The sequence below is a fragment of the Podarcis liolepis genome (assembly GCF_965112155.1).
Source record: "Podarcis liolepis genome assembly, chromosome: 3".
Lineage (NCBI taxonomy): Eukaryota > Metazoa > Chordata > Lepidosauria > Squamata > Lacertidae > Podarcis > Podarcis liolepis.
The window spans coordinates 26,414,947-26,435,241 of NC_139557.1; the positions used below are offsets into that span (position 1 = coordinate 26,414,947).

General features: G+C 42.8%; 1 protein-coding gene and 1 long non-coding RNA gene across 15 annotated transcripts in view; one reads left to right on the top strand and one right to left on the bottom strand.

The window, feature by feature from the left end:
• LOC310703501 overlaps nt 1–20,295 on the top strand; it is a 419,307-nt gene that overhangs the window by 230,798 nt on the left and 168,214 nt on the right. The gene's annotated exons all lie outside the window — the stretch shown is intronic.
• Nucleotides 1–20,295, bottom strand: part of DLGAP2 (DLG associated protein 2) — a 399,875-nt gene that overhangs the window by 30,451 nt on the left and 349,129 nt on the right. For all 14 annotated transcript variants that reach the window (XM_083495509.1, XM_083495510.1, XM_083495502.1 and 11 more), the window contains 2 exons: nt 10,143–10,492; nt 1,338–1,423 (listed from right to left, as the gene is read on the bottom strand). In XM_083495509.1, the coding sequence (XP_083351635.1) occupies nt 1,338–1,423; nt 10,143–10,492 (436 nt within the window). The remainder of the gene's footprint in view (nt 1–1,337; nt 1,424–10,142; nt 10,493–20,295) is intronic.

A 20,295-nucleotide genomic window follows, 5' to 3' on the forward strand; every position in this document is an offset into this window, starting at 1 on the left:
GATCAGAAGAACGATACTAATGAAAATCATTCAAGCCACCTTTGGAAGCAAACATTGATTTGTTCCCACAGTAGAAAACAAAGCACCACATTTGTAAGTGAACTGGTGAGATTGCCTGAAAATGCCGCAGTGACTCAGATTATCACTAAACCAAATAACAGCAAATAGATGAATGACCAATCTTAAGGTCTAAAACAGGGGTCGGCAAGCTTTTTGGGGGGTGGGCCGGTTCACCACACCACAAGCCTCCTGGTGGGCTGGAGTGTGTGTGCATACGCACATGCGCATACGGCAAAGGGGGCTTCTCTCCCCCCTCTCTCCCCCAGTTCCTCTTGTCCCCTTGCTTACCTAGGGAGCTTCCAAGAGGCAGAGGCTGGCGGCGGTGGCGGAACAAGCAGCCCAAAAGAGCTGCTTTCAGGCTGCTCATTCCTCCTCCGCTGATGACGACAGCCTCTACCGCTCACAAGGGCAGGCACAGGAGCCACACTTGGCAGAGTGGTGGCAGCATAAGCAGTGGTGGCAAACAGCTTGCTCCGACGAGGGGCTGGTGGAAATGTACTCAGCCAGCTCAATCCAGCCCCTTCCTCCTCTCGGCCACGCGCAGCCATTGCTTGCCCATTGGCCAGGGGCTCAAACCTTAGCAGGCGATTGGCCGAAAATTTGCTGCACCAGGAGGAGGGAGGGAGGAGGTTCCACCACGGTGGGGGGGGAAATGTCGGCGGGGGAAAAATGGCGCCCGCGCCATGAAAAGAAACCACTACGGAATCCCCACGCTGATCCATGGAACAGGCCATGGGCTCATGGGCTAGAACCGGCCCATGGGCCTTAGGTTGCCTACCTCTGGTCTAAAATATGTAAATACTCTCTGAGAGCTCGGTTTGGCTTGATTTTTTATTTTTATTTTTAAGGCAAGGCTTAAAGGTATTTCTTTGCCAATCGGCTTTTGGATAAGCCAAACTGGAGGAGCTAGCATCCAACAAGACTGCTAGCAGTGATGTTCTATACGGTTGTATAACATGCTGCTTGTTTGGTTTTATTAAACAAATTTGTACTGATTTTCATTGTGTAGGTAGCAATACTTTGGTGTTTTCTTTAATGTGACTTTTTAAAAGAGTAAGCTGCTTTGGGAGAAATAAATAAATAGAATAGATATTAATGGTGGGGAAAGGTTGCTCACAGCTATTATTCAATGATTTCTAATAATGGTAAAATGTTCACATGTAAACACACCAAATACATGCACGTACATGGCACATGTTTTCTTGAAGACTCACACCACATTATATCATGTACACACACACACACACACACACACACTGTGCCTTTGCTTGACATACCGTTTATCATCTTCCACTTGCACTCCAACTGAGTGGTATTCCCGTAGGCCTCTGCTCTCGGTATCTGAATCAGTTGCTGTTTCCACCTAGTTCAACACAAAAGATAAATCTGCAGAAGTGAACATTGAAAACCTGGAATTATTACTACCTCGTGGATTTAAACTAACATTACATTTCTCTCTTTACGAGTAGCAGTCCGGGCCCAAACATGTCTGCGAATGGATCAGACACACTGACTGCAGCGCAGGTTATCTGCAAGGAGGTGTATTTGAGATCACAGGATGGGGTGGGGTAGGGAATCTCATGGAGTGAAATATTTCAAACAGTGTGCTGTTGTATATTTCAAAACTGCAAGGAGCAACTATGGCTCTGTTTTGTCATTCTTCCCGCGTACTTTGGAAACCATGTTGAATGAACACATGGAGTCGCATTGTGCTTGACATCCCTCTTCTCGACCACCAGAGATTCAAAGGCTCCTTATGTGCAGTCTTGTAGTACGTGATCAAAACTGAACTTTTAATTCAGGGTGGATGGATTAGTTTATTTCCAGTCTATGCCAATTTTGTATGTGGTTATTCATAGGTCTGTCCTGTTTGTGCATTAATCAAAATCCGCATGAAAATTTGTGTTTAAAACTATGCAATTAGATATGTATTTCACCACAAATTATTCACTTGCACATATATTTTATCTGAATGTGCACATTTCTAAATGGATTTTATGTTAAAACATCCAATTTAAACATTTTTGGAACAGAGAATTGTATTGCAAAATTTCGATAAGTGCAAAATCTGAAGGAGAGAAAACCTTTCAGTCTGCAAATTGGACAGGGAGGAGCAGATCAGAGCAGTTTGTAATGAAATTCTCAGAAACTGAATTCCTCGAGCATACTTTCTTTAGTTAAGTTAGATTTTAAAAGTTCTGAATGTTACATTCTCAATGCCAGAAAAACCAATACAAGAGGCATATATCTTGCTCCAAGTTATCGTTCTATGCAGCTTGGCAGGGCTGACACTCTCTAAATACCCCAGCGATTGCTTCCATGTTTTAATACCTTTCATTTTCTTGCCATGCCTAGAAGCAGAAACCATTGCCAAATGAGGATTTTCTATGCAATTTGGCAAGCTAAACATTTTAGTGCTAAGTGCACAAAAATAAATCTGGGCAGTGGAGGGGACCCTCTCCTCAATATATATATATATATATATATATATATATATATATATATATATATATATATATGCTTTTAGTGTTCAGGTGGGGAGAAGTTTACCTGTATGCCTGTAAAATTCAGGAAATGGACAGTAATGGGCACTTTACATAATCAAGCTTGCAATGATAAAAATATTTCTGCTACTAGTAATAGATATAGCACTGGAATGCTTCACCTCATTATTATGAATATTAGTAGTAATATACTGCCCAGGGCTTATGTAAGCATGCTTCATAGATATTTCCCTGGACGCAGGGTGCCCTAGTAATTTGAGAGGCTGCTGTCTAAATTGGATTTCGTTCCCAACCCACCCCCACCCCTTACACTCTCTATCATTGCATCAAAGGCTGTCTTTAAGCCTCCAAATGTTATGTACAGAGAAACATCTTTACACTCTGGAATGTGTTGTAAGTATGGAAAGACAAGCCAGTGATCTGCAGTAGAGTAGACTGGTCCTTTCAAGGCTGAGGTCTTGATTTCCCATCAGGAAATAACTTGTTAGTTGCAGGGATGGAATGTATCCTCTGCATATGAACTTTACAAAGGAGGAGGGATAGGTACCTGAATTGTAAGGCATCCAGGTGAGAAGCATGTCAAACTTCCACTTCCTTTGCTTTATATGCACATTTTCCAGGCCACATAGACCTATCAGGGTTAAGAGATCTGCTAGTAAATGCAGGGCTGGATGTGATAGTCACTGCTGACAGAGCATGGCAGATTCTTGTCTCCCTAACCCTGCTGGTCCCATGCTGTTTCCACACATACGTCATGTGTGTTACGGTGTCATTGCATTCTGTTAATTGTTTAATGCCTCATCCCACGGTACCATTTTATGATTTCTAATATTTAGGAACAGGAAATCTACATCAGCAGCATACTCCGAGCGATAGAACGAATGCTAATTATTTGATAAATCTATCGGTGGTAGCTATAGGAGCCGAAGGTTTATTAGATTCTTTTTTTGTAATCTCTTACTGAAAACAGATCACAAGGATTTGAAGTTCAAGGGAAAATGGGAAAAAGGCAGTGATAAAGAAAGTAACAACACATTTTTACCCCAACACAGCTTGGTTTTGTCTATTACTACTAGCACTGAAAATTATCAACAGAGTTATTTAACACCATGAAGGCAGGAAAAATATGCTATGAATTGTCAGACTGTTTTTAGAAAGGTGAGATGGTGCCATAAAAACCGCTTCTGTGCATTGCTGGTGGAGTTATAATAATATATCTGTTCACTGTGAATATTATTAAAAGGAGTTCATTAAATGACATTGTGTAATTTATCATTGGAACCTCTGGAAATTTTGCTTGCTTCCTAGAAAAATATCCTGAAAGTATGGTTGATCATAACAACAACTAAAACAAAAAAAAGATAGCATATATACCGTATTTTTTTGCCCTATAGGACACACTTTTTCCCCTCCAAAAATGAAGGGGAAATGTGTGTGCGTCCTATGGGGAGAATGCAGGCTTTCACTGAAGCCTGGAGAGCGAGAAGGGTCAGTGCGCACCGACCCCTCTCGCTCTCCAGGCTTTGTGGACCTCTCCGCAAGCAGCGGGAGCGCTCCCACTGCTTGCGGAGAGTTGCCAGCATGCCGAAGCCTGCGCGCGCTGAGATCAGCGCGTCCAGGTGTCACGGAGCTCTCCGCGCCTGGGGGGGAAATAATTTTTTCCCCTTTATTTCCCCCCCAAAAAACTAGGTGTGCCTTATGGGATGAAAAATACGGTATTTATTAGTTTTGTAGCACCTTCCTTAAGAAACGATGTCCAGCATATATTTGATCTTTACAAATACAGTGGTACCTCTGGATGAGAATGGGATCCATTCTGGAGCCCCATTCGCATCCTGAAGCGAACACAACCTGCGATTTGCCGCTTCTGCACATGCGCGTGACGTCATTTTGAGCGTCTGTGCATGCACAAGCGGCGAAACCCAGAAGTAAAGTGTTCCGTTACTTCCGGGTCACGGCGGGGCGCAACCCGAAAACGCTCAACCTGAAGTGTATTCATCCTGAGGTATGACTGTAACTTGAGTTTCATACTGAAGACCTCATGTTTTTGCCATGTAAACCAGTATTCCTTGACCTTTTAGAGTGTGAAAGGCAACCAAAGTAATGACTGTATATGCTCGAGTATAAGCCCACTATTTCAGCACATTTTTTAAGCTGAAAAAGCCCCCCTCGGGTTAAACTTGAGTGAGGGTTCCTGGCGGCGGCGGCAGCGGAGGAACGAGCAGCCTGAAAGCAGCCCTTTTGGGCTGCTCCTTCCTCCTCGTTCACCTTTGCCGCTGTTGGCGGCGAAGGAGGAGGAATGAGCAGCCTGAAAGCAACCCTTTCAGGCTGCTTGTTCTTCCTCCGCCACTGCTGCCACCAGCCTCTGCCTCTCGGCAGCACCCTAGGTAGGCAGGGGGATGGGAGGGGCTGGGGAGGAGAGAGAAGCCCCCTCTGCTATGTGCGCATGCACGCACACACGTGCGCATACACACACACACTCTGGCCCACCAGGAGGTTTGTGGTGTGGTGAACCGGCTTATACTCGAGTCAATAGGTTTCCCGAGTTTTTTGAGGTAAAATTAGGTCCCTTGGCTTATATTCGCATCGGCTTATACTCAAGTATATACGGTAACAAATTCACTGATTAGTTAACATTTTTTTAAAAAAAACAACCTACAAGAAGATGTAAAGGATGGCAATATTTTCTCAAACTTCTTAAGAAAACTGACTGTATCCTATTAGAATGGGTCTTTGGGGCAAACATTTATCCTCCCCAAAGTTAACCTGTTATCCATATTATTACTTAATCCTATATTTTACTGGCAATGAGATGATTAAAAAGAACATGAAAGTGTATGTATTAGATATTCACTTGATAGCCAACACCTTGTAGACGTGAGAATAAAACGAAAGCTTATACCAAGAACTAACTTAGTTGGTCTTTAAGGTGCTACAGGAAGGAATTTTTTTATTGTGAGAATAATAGTGAGACCTCTCAACCTGCAAAGTTCTGGCAGTGATTTGGGTCAGACAGTAATGTTGAAAACAGAACCTTATGGCTTCCTTGGTATCTTCTTAACTAAATTTAGACCAGCATAGGCCTTTTCTTTCTGCTACCCAGCCTTAGAATAAGAATGCCTAGAACCCCTTGTGGGGTTGTTGTTGTTTTAATAAAAAACCCCAACCCCACAAGGTTCAAAATCCTACGTCATAGGAGCTTTATGAACCTGGCAATGGTCTGGATTCAAACCCCGAAGTGGTGGCATGAATCCACGAGTGTGGTCTTGTGTACTTGCTGCTTGTCTCCTCATATTAGTGAAGGTCACAACAAGGAAGCATTCAATGTGGCTCTTTTGGTCAGTGTAAAGCAAATGAACATATGTAAAGATTCAAGAGAGGCCAACCGAGAGTGGTGGTGGTGTTCTCTGGCACCAGTGTTGCTGTGGCTTACCAGGAGCAGGGCAGGGAGGTTGGAACTGTGTCGATACTCCTGCAAAGATCTTTACTTGTACAAGGCCATGGATTTACTGGTTTATTATATGGTGGGGTGGTACCTTACTAAGACATACTCAGAGCAGAGCCCATTGAAATCAATGGACAAGTTAGTCATGAGTCGGTTGGATAGAAGCCATGGAATATATTCTACACATGAAGAAGAAGAAGAGTTTGGATTTGATATCCCGCTTTATCACTACCCGAAGGAGTCTCTAAGCGCCTAACATTCTCCTTTCCCTTCCTCCTCCACAACAAACACTCTGTGAGGTGAGTGAGGCTGAGAGATTTCAGAGAAGTGTGACTAGCCCAAGGTCACCCAGCAGCTGCACTGGGAGGAGCGAGGAAGTGAACCCAGTTCACCAGATTACGAGTCTACTGCTCTTAACCACTACACCACACTGGCTCTGAAATACTATAGGGCGTACCCAAAAAAGTAGCTCTGTTAGGGCAAGAATGTTGGGCTGTGTAAAGTAACTTTTTTGCCATCTTCTATTCCCATGTGCTCCCTAAATTTGTTCTGGGTTTCCCTTTAACCCTCTGGAGCAGACTTGAGGAGTTCGGGGGGGGGGGGGACGGGACGAACGCATGGAGGAGAAAGAGGGGAAATCCCATGGCACAAATAGAACTACTTGGTTGGATCCTGTCCTACAACCATAGGCCGTGCCTGCAACAGTATCATGGCATCTGGGTTACACCAGTACCAGTGTTTCCTGCAGTGATTACATGACCTGTGAAGGGGAAACACGCATCCATTGGGTGTGTACACTGGGGAGCCAAAACTGACTGCAACATTTTGTTGCGTTCCCCTAAAGGTTTAGATATGTCTCCCCAGTTGGTTTTATTGATGGATTTTATTGTATTTATTTGAATGCGATCTGAGAACACTTGGGATATAAATAAAAATAAAATAGGTATTATGCATGCTCTAAGAGGGGAAATGGCAGACGAATTCCCGTGGAATTCCTGTAAAGTGTGGGGTGGATCTAAGACAAGGCTGAAACATAAAAGTAAACAAGAGTGGGGTAAGCTCACTTGCAGTGTTCCAAGTAATCTGGAGGGATATTTAAAACAGAGACAATATTTTACTTCCAAATTTCCCTTGTCAGCACAGAGGCTATAGTGTTGATGGCATAACTCCCGCTGGCTTAAATACTGTACGCATGGTTGCTTTTATTCCTCTGAAAATCTGGGTTTTGTAACAGCTCTGTATGAAATTCCTACTAGAGTCGGTAGCTGATTTCCATCTGCAGAGGCAAAAAGGTTAAAATGAAGAGTGTCAGGAGTAGCTCACTGCCTTAAGTTAAGCTGCAGTCCTCCACACTGCTACCGCTGGCGTACAAACCTTGTTAAAACAGAGTGTGATTTTTAAAATTCAGTAATTAATGAGCCTGCTATGAATGGAAAGACATGCAGGTGCAAGGCAGTGTCACTGCACAGCCATCTAATGAGAAAACTCGGGCTGCCGTTAATCAAATAAGTATGTAAATAAAACCAATTTCTCAGGTGCCTTAAATACAGGCTTCACTAGGAAAACCTACAAGGTTTATGAAGCACATGATTTCCTGCACTGTAAACATTAAAAGTCAGGACGCTTTTATTTATTGCAACCCTGGCAATAGGTATACGACAAAACAAATCTTCTTTCACAAATGGCACAACCATAAAGGGTTGCAATAAATAAAAGGAATAATTTTACTGCTGTTGGTCTCCTTGCCTCGTGGACCCGGTATTGTCCGTGGGATCTGCCAAATGGATCGTGGAAGAAAGTCTTTGTCCTACTGAAAATATACATTTCAGCTTTCTTCCTTTCTTTCTTTTTTAAAAAGAGTCAATACCTTTGACAAATAATGTTTGTCATTTGCTGTACTTGAAAGGAAGCAATAGACACTGAACATGAGATGCCTCGTTGCTATAGAGATTCAACTCTTTCTGTGCAAATTGCTGGGCAAATATGTGAAGTACACAAAACAAAACTAGCTAATAGGAAAAGCTCTTATAAAAGACATCACCTTTAAAGGCGGGACGACTGTACAGGACAGATGACAACATCTGCCAGCACCTCCCCTGTTTGAGCAGAGAAGCCTGATCAGGAAAGGAATCCCTTGAAACCCAAACTATCAAAGACTCTTCAAAGCTTTCTTTATTATCATCTATCCAAGCCTCACCCCTTCTCTTTTTTAAATAAATAAATAAGTGATTTCATTGCAGAGTACTGCAGCGTGAATCGTTAAGAGCTCCACGCTTAATTACTGCCTAAGCATACAGAAAAAGAGCTGACCTGAACATTTTATGTTGACGCTAAATTGAATTCTATACATTAGCTGTAGGCCTGTAGCAAAGTCACAGAGGGAGATATATGGATTTCTATCAAAGCCCAGTGGCATTTTATATGCCTAGGACCTTGGCTAAAGCTGCACATTACCAAACTCCTGGAAGGAGTGCTTTTAGAAGATCTCTTTTAAATGAGACATATCTAATCAGGAAGCTTTTCACGACATCTCTTTAAACCCGGCAATAATTATTGTCACTGGAATGGCTTTTGTCTAAAAGGGGCAGTAATTCTACTTAATGAGGATGGTTTCTTACAAGGCACCCACCATATTCCATTATATCTGAGATGGAGTAGAGACAGTTGTGCCACCTTCGGAGCAGACAGCAATCTCAGCATTCATAAGGAACAAGGTAAAAGAAAAATGCAAGAGAGCTCCCCCCCCCTTTGGTAACAAATGTGCTGAACCTAATAAAATGAACTGAATTATTGGGGTGCATGTTACAGAACTCCTGAGATCCTTACAGAGGTCACCCTTATGACCTTTACTTAAATGGACAGTTGTATTCAAGAGGCTTTCAGTGACCACTGACCTCGAAACCTGACAGCTACTGAAAAATATTATTTTGAACTTTAGATTGGTAAAGATTTTATTTAGTCCACTGAATAATCCCAAGGTATACTGGTATTTTTTTACCAGCAGTGTTGCCTATTCATTTCAAGAATATACACAAGTAGGCATTAGCACTAGGGCTAGCTGTAACTATTATTGGTAATGGAGCATCATTCCTGTGACCAATGGTGCTTAGTAATCAACAGTTGTAAAGGAATATACTCCCAATTGTAACACTATATACACAGCCAAGTATTACTAGTGTAATCCAACTTTTGGTAATAATTCTTGTGGGGATGTTTGCTCACAGCCGCTCACTCTGTATTTCTCCCTCAGCAAATGACCAGCAGTAACCTTACTATTTTGTGGTAGAGTATTTTAAGGCCTGATTCAAATTGCAAGACGAGGTAGTACAGTCCTTACAATTTTAAAGTAAGTTTCAAGCAGCGAAAAGCATTCATTTGAAAGCCTCCTTATGTGAAGACTGTCACCATGTCAACAAGTGAATATATACAAGCTGATGAGGGTCTGTTTCTAAATGGAGATGTTTTCAGATGAATAATCTGAAAGCAGGGACTATACCACCTCATGGTGCACTTCCACATCTGCCCTCTGTTTCTTGAAGGTACCCCTCACCAATGAGTGAAAAGAAGAAGAAAAGTCACTAGCAACATTCAGTTTCTACCACAGTTTCATACATGGGACAGAGCTGCCATGGACATCCTTAAGTATAAGCCTATATGGACACCATGCAGTGCAGTGTTCTTCCTTTTCTAGCGAAACAGGGAAGAACAAACAGCCTATGTCACGACTTCTCCTTCAAGGTCAAAAGAGGGACCTGATGATAGTCCATGTTTCTACCGGTGGCAGAATTCTATATAAAGGACTCTGAATTTACAGAAAGGAGGGAGAGGGAGAGAGAGGAACATGTGGCTCACCTGTGTGGCTGAGCAGTATAATTTTCATATCAAGCATTAATGACAGGCAACTTGCCTAGAGATATATTCATTCATTTTTTCTTTCCAGGCACTGCACATTGGCTGAACCATTTTCTGCATGGCCACATAGCTGTGATGTGAATGACAATTAACGCTAAGCAGCCAGGGAATGTTGCTCAAGTTATTAGGAGCCACTGAAGCTGAATGACTCATTTTGGTACTATTTACGGAGCCGAGGAGGTGAACAGCTTGCCGCAGAACAGATGTTAATGACAGGCTACCTGAATCCCTATCGAAGAGCGCCGACTCTTAAGGAACTCCTCCGCTTTCGACACGAGGATGGCCTTGTCGCTGGTTCGCACTGAGGGGCTGTGGCTCTCAGGTCCGTGGCGTTGTGCCGCGGCCGTTTCCATAGCCAGGTTCATGGCCTTGTTGCTATCCAAGCTGTCCGTGGAATTGTACATCCCTCGACCGTCCTGAGGCCACGGTGAAATCCTCTGAGTCCGGCTATCGTGATAGGCATCCTGGGTGGATTCTGTGCTGCTCTGTGCTGTAACTGAGATGAGTGGCTTTGAGGTTGTACGAGGGGGTACAGGCGGTGGCGTTTTTTTGTAACTTGTGTAAGTTACAGCTATGGAAGAAATTAAGAGAAAGAAAACACAATTAATAATAATAATAATAATAATAATAATAATAATAATAATAATAATAATAATAATAAACACTGTTGTGATTTATAGGGTGGGTGGGAACTGTCAGAGGACGATTATGCTGCTTAAAAAAACAGGAGGCAATTATGAAATATGCTCATCTGTGAACCTCACAATCAGCACAAATTCCCTCTCACATACAGAATGGGTAGCCATAGCAACAGGTTCATTTCATTTCAAACAGGAAACAATGACTGCGAATGTTCCTCTTGCACAAATGAGAACCCTCAGCCCCAGTGAAGGGAAAAAGCAGCTAGGAGAGAATGCCTGCATCCAAGTTTAAGCAAAGATGGGAGGCCAGAAACAAGGAATGAAACACATGTGCTGGTTGATGCTCCCACAAATGGCACGAGAAGGAAGGTAGAATTCTTTCCCTCCCCTCCGTTCAGTGCTGGCATGGATTATGCAATGACCAAGTGGATTAACAACAAGTTGCAACGATCCAGTAACAAACCCGGCTTCCCAACACCCAGAACCCTTCTAATTTTCAACTATGGAGGAAATGGAAGGAGGGGTGGCAAAAAGAGGGAAGAGAGAGGACAGTGAATTAAAAGCTTCCTTGTGATTTATGAGATGGGGAAATAGTCAAAAGATGAAACATACTACTTGAAACTGTTTTTGCTACTGGACTAGGAAGTGGTATGCCCACTAATGAGGAGGATGGCTTTATCCCACCCAGTTTAAAGTACCTATTGGGTGACTAATAAGACCCAGAGATAAGACAAGGAATGCCTGGGAAAACAGTTGGTGGCACCCCTACTATAGGCACCTTGCAAAGGGCACTGAGGTTGATTATACAGAGGTGCAGAGTACAGAGCACAGAAGAAAGCCTTGAAAACAAATATCGACTGTTACTCTTATTCACATGAAGCAGGTCTGATTTCTTTGCCCAACCCACATAATAATACTATCTCGCCAAGCAAAGCATGCATAGTTATGTTAGAACAATTCATAGTATAATCTCCATGCAGAAAAGTATTCCAAGGTTTTTTTGTACAGAAAGTTGGACCGAAACTAGTCTATGCCAGGCACAGCCTAGTTGGTGAAGATTCTCCCACTCACTCACACTTGCCACAAAAGATACCAGGCAGATGACAAAATGGCAGCCTAGAAACAAACTGGACTGAAGTTTTGAAAGATACAGCTAGTATTTTGGAACTGTTGACTTGGACCCAGAGCTTTGGAAAATGGTTTTAAATGGTTGTGTTTTCTTCTTCCTCAAATTTTATTTACTAGTCTATAGTCCTACACATGGGTGAGCACACAACCAAACTAACCATTGCCTTAAACACATTGCCTGTGGTCTTCGGATTAAGGGCTGTATAGAAATTTAATTTAATCAGTCAATCAATCAATCAATCAATCAATCAATCAATCAATTAAAGTAACGTCCTCTGGATCTGGAGCAGTCCTCTGTGTCAGCTTCCTGCCAAAAACCACCCTCAGCTACTCATTGTCTCCCAACAAGGCTCACTGGGGCAGCGAGGTGGTTGGCAGGAAACGAATGTGAGATTGAGAGCTCTTAATTTTTTCCTTCAGAATAAAAGTGGCTAACTTAAGCATGTATTTTTAAAAGAACGTCCACTGGAACACAGAGTTGTTTTGTTGGGCAGCGGACAAAAATAAACAAATCCTGTGTGGTTCATTACTCATATGCAAATCTGCAAGAGTAAGATTTGCCTAAAAAGATGATTGACAGATGAACTTCTTCCCTAGTTCCCCCCTCCCCATCTTTCTGATAGAAAAGCAGACTGTATTCTGCTTAGGATCCACTTGTTGAAATATGATATGTAGTGTACAGTAGTTCCCTTTTTCTGTAACTCCTTTTCAGCTTTTTCCAGCATTAACTTGGAGCTGCTTTGTTCCTTCCTCATGTTCCCAGGTAGGCTGCTGTTTTAAATAAAGAATGGAAATTGGAAGGTACTAGTTAAAAGGAGCTCTGCTGCATCAGAGCCAAAAAGCTCACCCAGTCCAGCATTCCTGCCTGGTGCTGGAGGTCACACACAGCAATAGATAGCCCCTGCTTGACATGTTGCAATCGATCCTGAATGTCCTCAGATAAGAACTTTCCAGCCAGGTTGGTATAACCACATTGCTCTTCCCAATTTGTGTGTTTTGGTCAGGTTCCTGGAAGCTGGTCCACTAGGTCAAATGGGGGCATTGCCCCAACTATCTCATCTGCCCTCAGCCAGCCCCCTCTTGCCTGTCTTATTGTTTACAACTGGCCAAAGAAGTGACCTTCACTATCACCTTTCTCTTCCTTAGTCTCAGTATTGTCTTAATAGAATGCAACAAGCAGAATGGAAAAGAAACAAACATAGAGTCCCACCGCAAGCAAGGTGCCTGACCTCTATGTAGGACCCAAATGTACAGAAATCTCAAAAAGAGAAGAATGAGGAAACAGAGGCTCGCTGAACAGGACCTTGGAAGGTGGCCATCTTGCAAACTATTCTTCAGCACAGTTAGTACAGTACACAGAAAGAGAACCGCTTTGCCACAACTAATGTGGAGATGCTGTCATTCATCAGGAGCAACAGGAGGAGGAATTCAGACAACTTAGTGCATGTGTAAAGAGCTGCTGACATAGCCTCCTCATCGTCTCTGTTGCTATAGATGAAGAGGAGACCCCCAAAGGTTCTATGGGGTGGGGGGGGGGGAAGAGAGAGAGACATTCCACCCCACAGAAAGAAGAAGCAATAGAGTCAAAAGGAATAATCTACAGCTTTGCAATTTTTTTTTTTTTTGCATAATTGGATGAAATTTGCAGAACTGGAAGCCCCTTCTGCGAATTTTCAGAAGAATAGCTGCCATGATTTCCTTGCACAGGCAGCCTTTATAGACTCGGTATGGTCATAAAACGATATGCCTAACCTTGCCTATTGTTTTATAGTCAATTTGGACGAAAGCAGCATGCGTGCGAGAGAAGTGCCGCTAGATAAGAAACCTGCCAAACTGCAGGCAGATAGGTTCATTGTCTTTTCTGCTAGATACATTTGAAGTTTCATTGGGGAGAACTGAAAGGGATTTGCTTTCCACCCTACGGTTTTGCACTCAGAAGTTCAGTGGTAGTGCTCCTAGGGATGGTATTGCAAACAGATCAAGCAAATGATTTTGGTATGAGAAGGAGGCTGGCTTTTTTTTTCTTTTTTTGCACAGAAACAGCCTTTTGTGAGGTGGGGGGCACTGTGCCATAAGACTGTCTCACTGTGCTGCCACACAGAGGAAATACTCATCTTCTGGACCCATATTTTCATCTCCCCCTATCTTTCATAGCCACTTGCTTTGCGTTTATGCGTGTGAAGTTTTTTGAGAGTGGGGGGGGGATGTGTGTTTCTCAACTGTGCTGTGCCCTGCACTCATCCTGCCCTTGCTGTGCGCCTCCTCTGACTCTTCCCTGAGCAAGAGACACCAGTGATGTTTCTATGCAGGTGCCTTCTAAGGCTGTGGCTGGTGTGTTGCTCATGAAACCTTCTTCCTGCTTAGCTGCCCCTACAATGCAGGCAGCTGGCAGAGGTGGGATTTGCTGCCGACTCAAAAAGATCCATGCTCTGCCACTTCTGTGACAACCCAGAATTTGTCATTGTTGTGGGCTTCTGCCATAGGAATGGCATTGGAGACACAAGCCCTTGGCAATGGAGGCCCCGTGCCCACCACTGGAATATTACTGCATCTTTGTGGTGGTGGTAGGAGCTTTGAGGGCTGGTGAGGCAATCTTCCTCCTCAACCAAATTGTCCAAAAGCACATCGGAAAGCTCTCCTCTTCAGTTCCTCTATTAAGCAATCTGACTTCTCCTCAACGTCCTGCTTGGTGCACCTGCTTGTAGCAGTGAAGGCAGTGTGTTTGAGTTTTGTGATGGGTAGAACTCAAATAGCTAATGCAGCACCGCTGCAAGATCAGAAAAAAATTAGATTGCTATAACAATTTTTTTAAAAAAAACAACTGTGGAAAAACATGTACAAAAATTTCTGCTCTCTGGCACCATCCGGTGTTGCATACTTATAGCGCATTCAAATTGTTTATTTACTAATGTAGCCGAATCCTAAAAGTAAATTAAAATCTGTATTGTATTCTGCTTATCTGCTCACAACTGTGACTGCTTCCATACAGCCCGACAGCACTGTGCAGACTTATAGTGTGTGAGAAATACCGCACAAATAAAGAAGTTATAGGACAGGCAGTTTATGACTGATAAATAAAACAAATCGCTTGAGACGGACAAAGGGATGAAGCAGAACTCAGGGTGAGTGCTTGTGCGCTGCACACTTCCAACAATATATGCTACAGGACTAAGTGATAGTGGCATGCGTGTAACTTCCCTCGCCACAAAAGCAATGCCGACTACAACTAATTAGAACAATCAACCCATACATAGACAAAAAAAAAAGCGCAAAAGAAAGCAGGCAACTTCAAAACAAAACCAAGAGGTAGATTTGAAAAAGGCAATAAGGATTGGAGGGGGTGAGGAAAGGGTGAGTAAATAAGAGATTGGCGGTATCAGTTTTGGAATGAGGTAAACTTGTACTGGCGAAACGTAAAATCATTTTTACAAGCCTCCGATTCACTCTACGAGAACTCGCTCAATGTTACAACGCTGAAGCAGTAGCGGTTGGCCGGGTGCGATGGCGGTGCTTGCCTGCAGTATCGTTTACTGGGAGAATGTGGTAAACTGGCAGCCAAATCGGTGTGATGCAAACACACCAGCAGGAGTGCTGAATTGGTTCCATCATACCATCCTTTCCCCACCCCTTTGACTCTTGTAAACAGCGGAGACAGCAGTTAAGGGTGTCCAGGAAAGTGCTGCGGCCTTATTAAATGGTACTGGTTCTAGAAGACCGAACTAACAAATAGCAATAATTGCCAGAGAGCAAAACTATTACTTTGACATCAGTATCCCAAAGCACTGGGACAGCGGAGCCATGGTATAATAATTTCCTTTGATTACGGGTTAGACCTGTCAAGTGCAAAGCAACTTTCCCTACACCCTTAGAGGCATAATTTTGCTTTCAGCAGATACTTCTGTGAAACGTTTTCCGTGTTCAGATCAGTAAGGTACTGCAAGGTACTTCAGATTTTCCACCTTTGGTTCACGGCACCCCAGGTGTATCCTTCTTCACCTCTGACCAATCCCCAATCCCTTCAAAGTGGTGTGTTTTGCTTCAGAATCCAACAAAATCCAACCCCTAACAAATACTAGACAATGTATATCCATTGTGCAGTAATGTCATTTATTTCTCTTTAAAGAAATGGCAGTAAAATATTAGCATCATTAAATATAAATAATGAAGTAATTATTTTTAAAACTTGCATCCGAAATGGTCACATCATTAACACACACATTTTAAAAATGGGTATATTTATTTATCAAGAACTACTGGTGGTTAATAATAATTGTTTTTAATTGCATCATAAATCATAATCACAACATAAATTGAAATGTATATTCACTGAAGTATGATAGTGGGTTAATTTATTATGTTAATTTAACGGCCTATCTATGACTTGAATTAGTCAGCCATTTAAAAAAAAATACTATTTCTTATCAATAAAACAAGTAGCAGAAAATGTAATTTTATTTTATTTTTATATACAAAATTAAACATTGATCCACTTTTAATTTTTGGTTTTAAATAATCTCTCGTCTTTCCACCACAGGAACAATGTGCAGGTCTTCTGTGCTGCTTTCATGAATGGCTTCCTTGACCCATTTGTGTAAGTCCTGTTTGGGGAAAAATGAGATGAAAAATTAAGGATCTGGATAACTTAAAACTGCTCAGACAAGAACTTTTCAAGCTGAACTTAAAGTTACAAAACAATGTTTTTCCCATGTTATGTTAGTTGTTGTTCAAAGTTCCGTTACAGGTCAGTCAGTAAAATGAAATCTGTTCACTATGTGTTCCCCATAGTTAAGTACATGTGATGAAGAAAGCTGCAATTGTGTAAGATTAAACATAAAAATACTCACACTGGTGTTGAGGGAAATCTTTTTTGCTTCACCAAGACGTTACTGCAGAAAGGAAAGGACAACTGAAATGAATTTTAAGTAGAAAAATCTGCACAAGTTAAAATGCAAGAATATCAGACAGATCTGATAAGCAGAGGTAGAAAGATATAAGCCCTATAGTTTATCAATAGCCTCAAAAACACCAACTGCATAGCATTATACTGCTTACAGTATAATAAACTGTACTGCAGAACAGCTTTGCCTTACATGATAAGGTATGAAGTGAAGCAGAGTTGGGGAAAATCTGTGGTCACCCATATATTGTGGGCCTACAGCTCTCATCATGCCAGACCATTGAGTATGTTTGCTGGAGCTGATGGGAGTCCAACAATACATGGGAGTTTAGTGACACAGCCCCAGTCCGGGCAATTTCCCAAGGCCCTATAGCTTTCTAGATGTCTGTGGGCTGCCCTCCGCAGCCTCCCTCTAGAATCTGTTGCTGCCACCATTGCTACCTTGCTATAGATGGGGCGCTCTCAAGGACAGGATACCGAGTCTTAGCTTCTCCTGCTTCTCCTGCTAGTCATCCACAGCCAGGTGGCCAGGTGTGTGCTCACTGATCTCTTCCTTCAGGAGAGAGAGTGACACACATGCATGTGTACCAGAACATCTGTGCATCGTGTCCTTCCACTCAAGATTTATAAATGTCCTGGGCTGGGCTGGAGAAGTTCAGGAGGCCTCCAAGTAATTTTTCTTCTTCTTCTGAGAACACACACCAGATACATTCAAAAACGAGAACCAGGTTTTTGACCCTTACATTCTCTACAACCTGGTGGTGATATGGCAAAGATATCTGCAGCCAGAACCTCCATGATCTCGACTCCTTCGTGTTATCAGGAGCATTCCACTTCTCCTGGATCACCCCATCCCTTACTTCCACAAACTCGGCCCTCCAAATGTTTTGAGGCTACAAGTCCCATCATCCCTGACCACTGGTACTGCTAGCTAGGGATCATGGGAGTTGTAGGCCAAAAACATTTGGAGGGCCAAGTTTGAGGAAGCCTGCTTTAGAGGCTACCATGGGAGTGGGGTGGGCCCCCATTGTGGACATATGTGCCCATGTGGGGGGGCAGACTTGGAAGGGGGCACATCATTCCATGAAAAGGCAGGGCTCTGGAATGGGTGACGCTGCATCATCATCACTGGCCAAGATATGAATAGTTTGGTAGCAGACTATTGTGATTCAGAGTGGCTTGGACTCTGCTGGAAGGTCTGCCCTCCTATTCAGTCCATCACCCCAATCTGATTTGGAAACATCTGCTGCTTTGATCTAATAGTGTTTAGGATGCACGTGGTCTTAGGATGGACACAAGCTCAGAAAGGCTGCAAAAACACTGCCTCAATTCCACCCACCCCAGGCTTCTCTAACCACTAAAGGTCACCCCGTCTCCTAAACTCAACCTTCTCTTAACCCAACCAACTACTGTACTCTCAATGGCCCACTCACCCCATATCCCTGCCCTCCCAGACCCATTCATTCCAACCCACCTCTGGATGCATCCTGCAGGGCTGCTGCCTCTGCCCACACTGCTGCTGCCACGCTGCCAATCTTGCCACTCTTGCTGCTATCAGATGAGCCCTCTGTCATGGCTGCAGGCCCCGTGGCTTCTGTGACATGTAATGTCATGCTGTGAGGTATAATGTTATTCTTTGCATTGTTGCCGGAAGGCATCCTGGAAGTGACAGAGAACCCGTCTATTTTCAGCCCCCACCCTGAGCAAAACAGGGAGGGCTTTTTTTTTTTTGTAAGTGGGTACACATTATCATGTAACACAGTAGCCTATTTTCAGCTCCTTACGATTGCTGACAATTCTGCCTATAAGTATACAATGGCTTCCAAACACTTAAACAAGTGACATTTGCACAGTTCCTACACATAATGGTGTAACAGGGCATCTATGTCTATCCTTCTCCCGTAGACGAAATGTCATGTATGAAATAATTCGGGGGCACATACAAAGTATGTGCATTTGGTTCAGTTAAAGTTGATCTGTCTTGGTAGTAATCCATAACCGTTATTAGTTGCCATACGTCCAGAAGTTCCCAGAAATATCTGGAATACTGCAGTCAGAAGCAGTGTCCGGTTGGAAATTGCTAAAATGTCCAGGAAAACCCATGTCAGCAGTGTCAGTTTTTGACTCAACAACTTTTCTGTCCTGCTTTTCACTGTTTGAACCATAACAAAGCTAAAGGTTATGCAATGCTTTCACACTCACCAGCCGCACAATATGCAGAATTGCACATTCATAAAAGAAACTGCAAAACAATTTTCTCAAAACTCTAGATCAGAGTTGAATTGTTTACCTCAGATACAACGCTTGCAGTCCATGGAAGTCTATGGTGGGCTAGAATTACATACGCGAATTGTTCGCCGACGAAAAGAACAAAGTACCCAGAAGAATAATTCATCTGTGCAATGGTTTTGGTTTGTACAGAGAAGATGGCAAAACACAGTCTCTGTTTATGGTGGAGCCCCATGGATATCACTGGGACTGTGTTAGCATAACAATAATAGTACCATTGAATTTGAAGGGACTCCCAAAGTTCATCTAGTCCAATGCCCTGCAATACTGGAATCTCAGATAACCCTTGAATCATACTGGGAAAGAGTTAACATTTTAGCTATGTTACATTGGCTCTGATCTAGAAGAATGGACAAGGTGGAGTTGCCTTGCAACCCTTGGCTTAGCATGCAAGCAATTCTGAACTGAATACTTTGAAATGTCTGTGAACTCATTGTGTGGCTTGATAATTAGAATAGGAAGATATATATCGGGGAGGAGGGAATATAATCATTTGCAGTTGACGAAAACCACAAAAAAGCTGGGATACAGGAAGATTTAAGAATAAAACACAGAACGTCCTCCCTATGTAAACGGTTGCTTAGATTTAAGCAGACTCTGCTTAGCCCCTTAGTGATGATTAAAGGAAGATGTTGAGTTCCAACTGGTAGCAAAGCAATGTAATATGGGATCAGTTTGCTTTCTAACAGTCCCATGGATGAGTTTTCCTGTTTTGTTTTTCAGTTCTGCAATAATCCTCGATTGTTGGCATTTCAACGAGCTGCAGTTTGCAGAACTGCATTTGCTTGTATTCCGGCATAGGAACCACTCACAAAAAGGAGTTCTCATGGAGATTTCACAACATGTCAAGCGAATTGGCAATGGGAGATTGCTGTAAAGGTGTGGTGGGACATACAAGGTCGCTCATGTTCTTGGGCTTGTATATCCTCTGTGTTCGCTTTTCTGTTTGGTGGAAGTGGCTCAGAAAGAAATCAGACAGCTCTGCCCAAATTGGTGTTATACATGTCCTGCACTTTAAACCAGTTTATATGTTGTAGCTCTGTTCAGGTTTATTCAAACGCACCAAAATATCCACATACTAGACAGGAAAGCACCATGGCGGCAGTTTTAATTGGAGTGTTAGCCAAGTGGAGGTCACATTCATGGAAGCCCTCAAAGACATGAAGCATTCTAATCTCCCCATAAATCCCCTCTTATTTGGAAGCAGTAATCACCTTTCTTCCTGTGAATCAATACAAACACAAGCCTAAGTGGAAACTATCTGGGCTGACAGAGATAAAATTTCACTTGGATTTCACTTACTACCTCTTGCTAAAAAGGCATGGGGAACGTATTGCATTTTCTATGTAACAAGCCTCATTCATCAAAGGCTCATTTGTGCCTTGCCTTCAAATTGTTGTCGCCGTGCAAGGTGGCAGG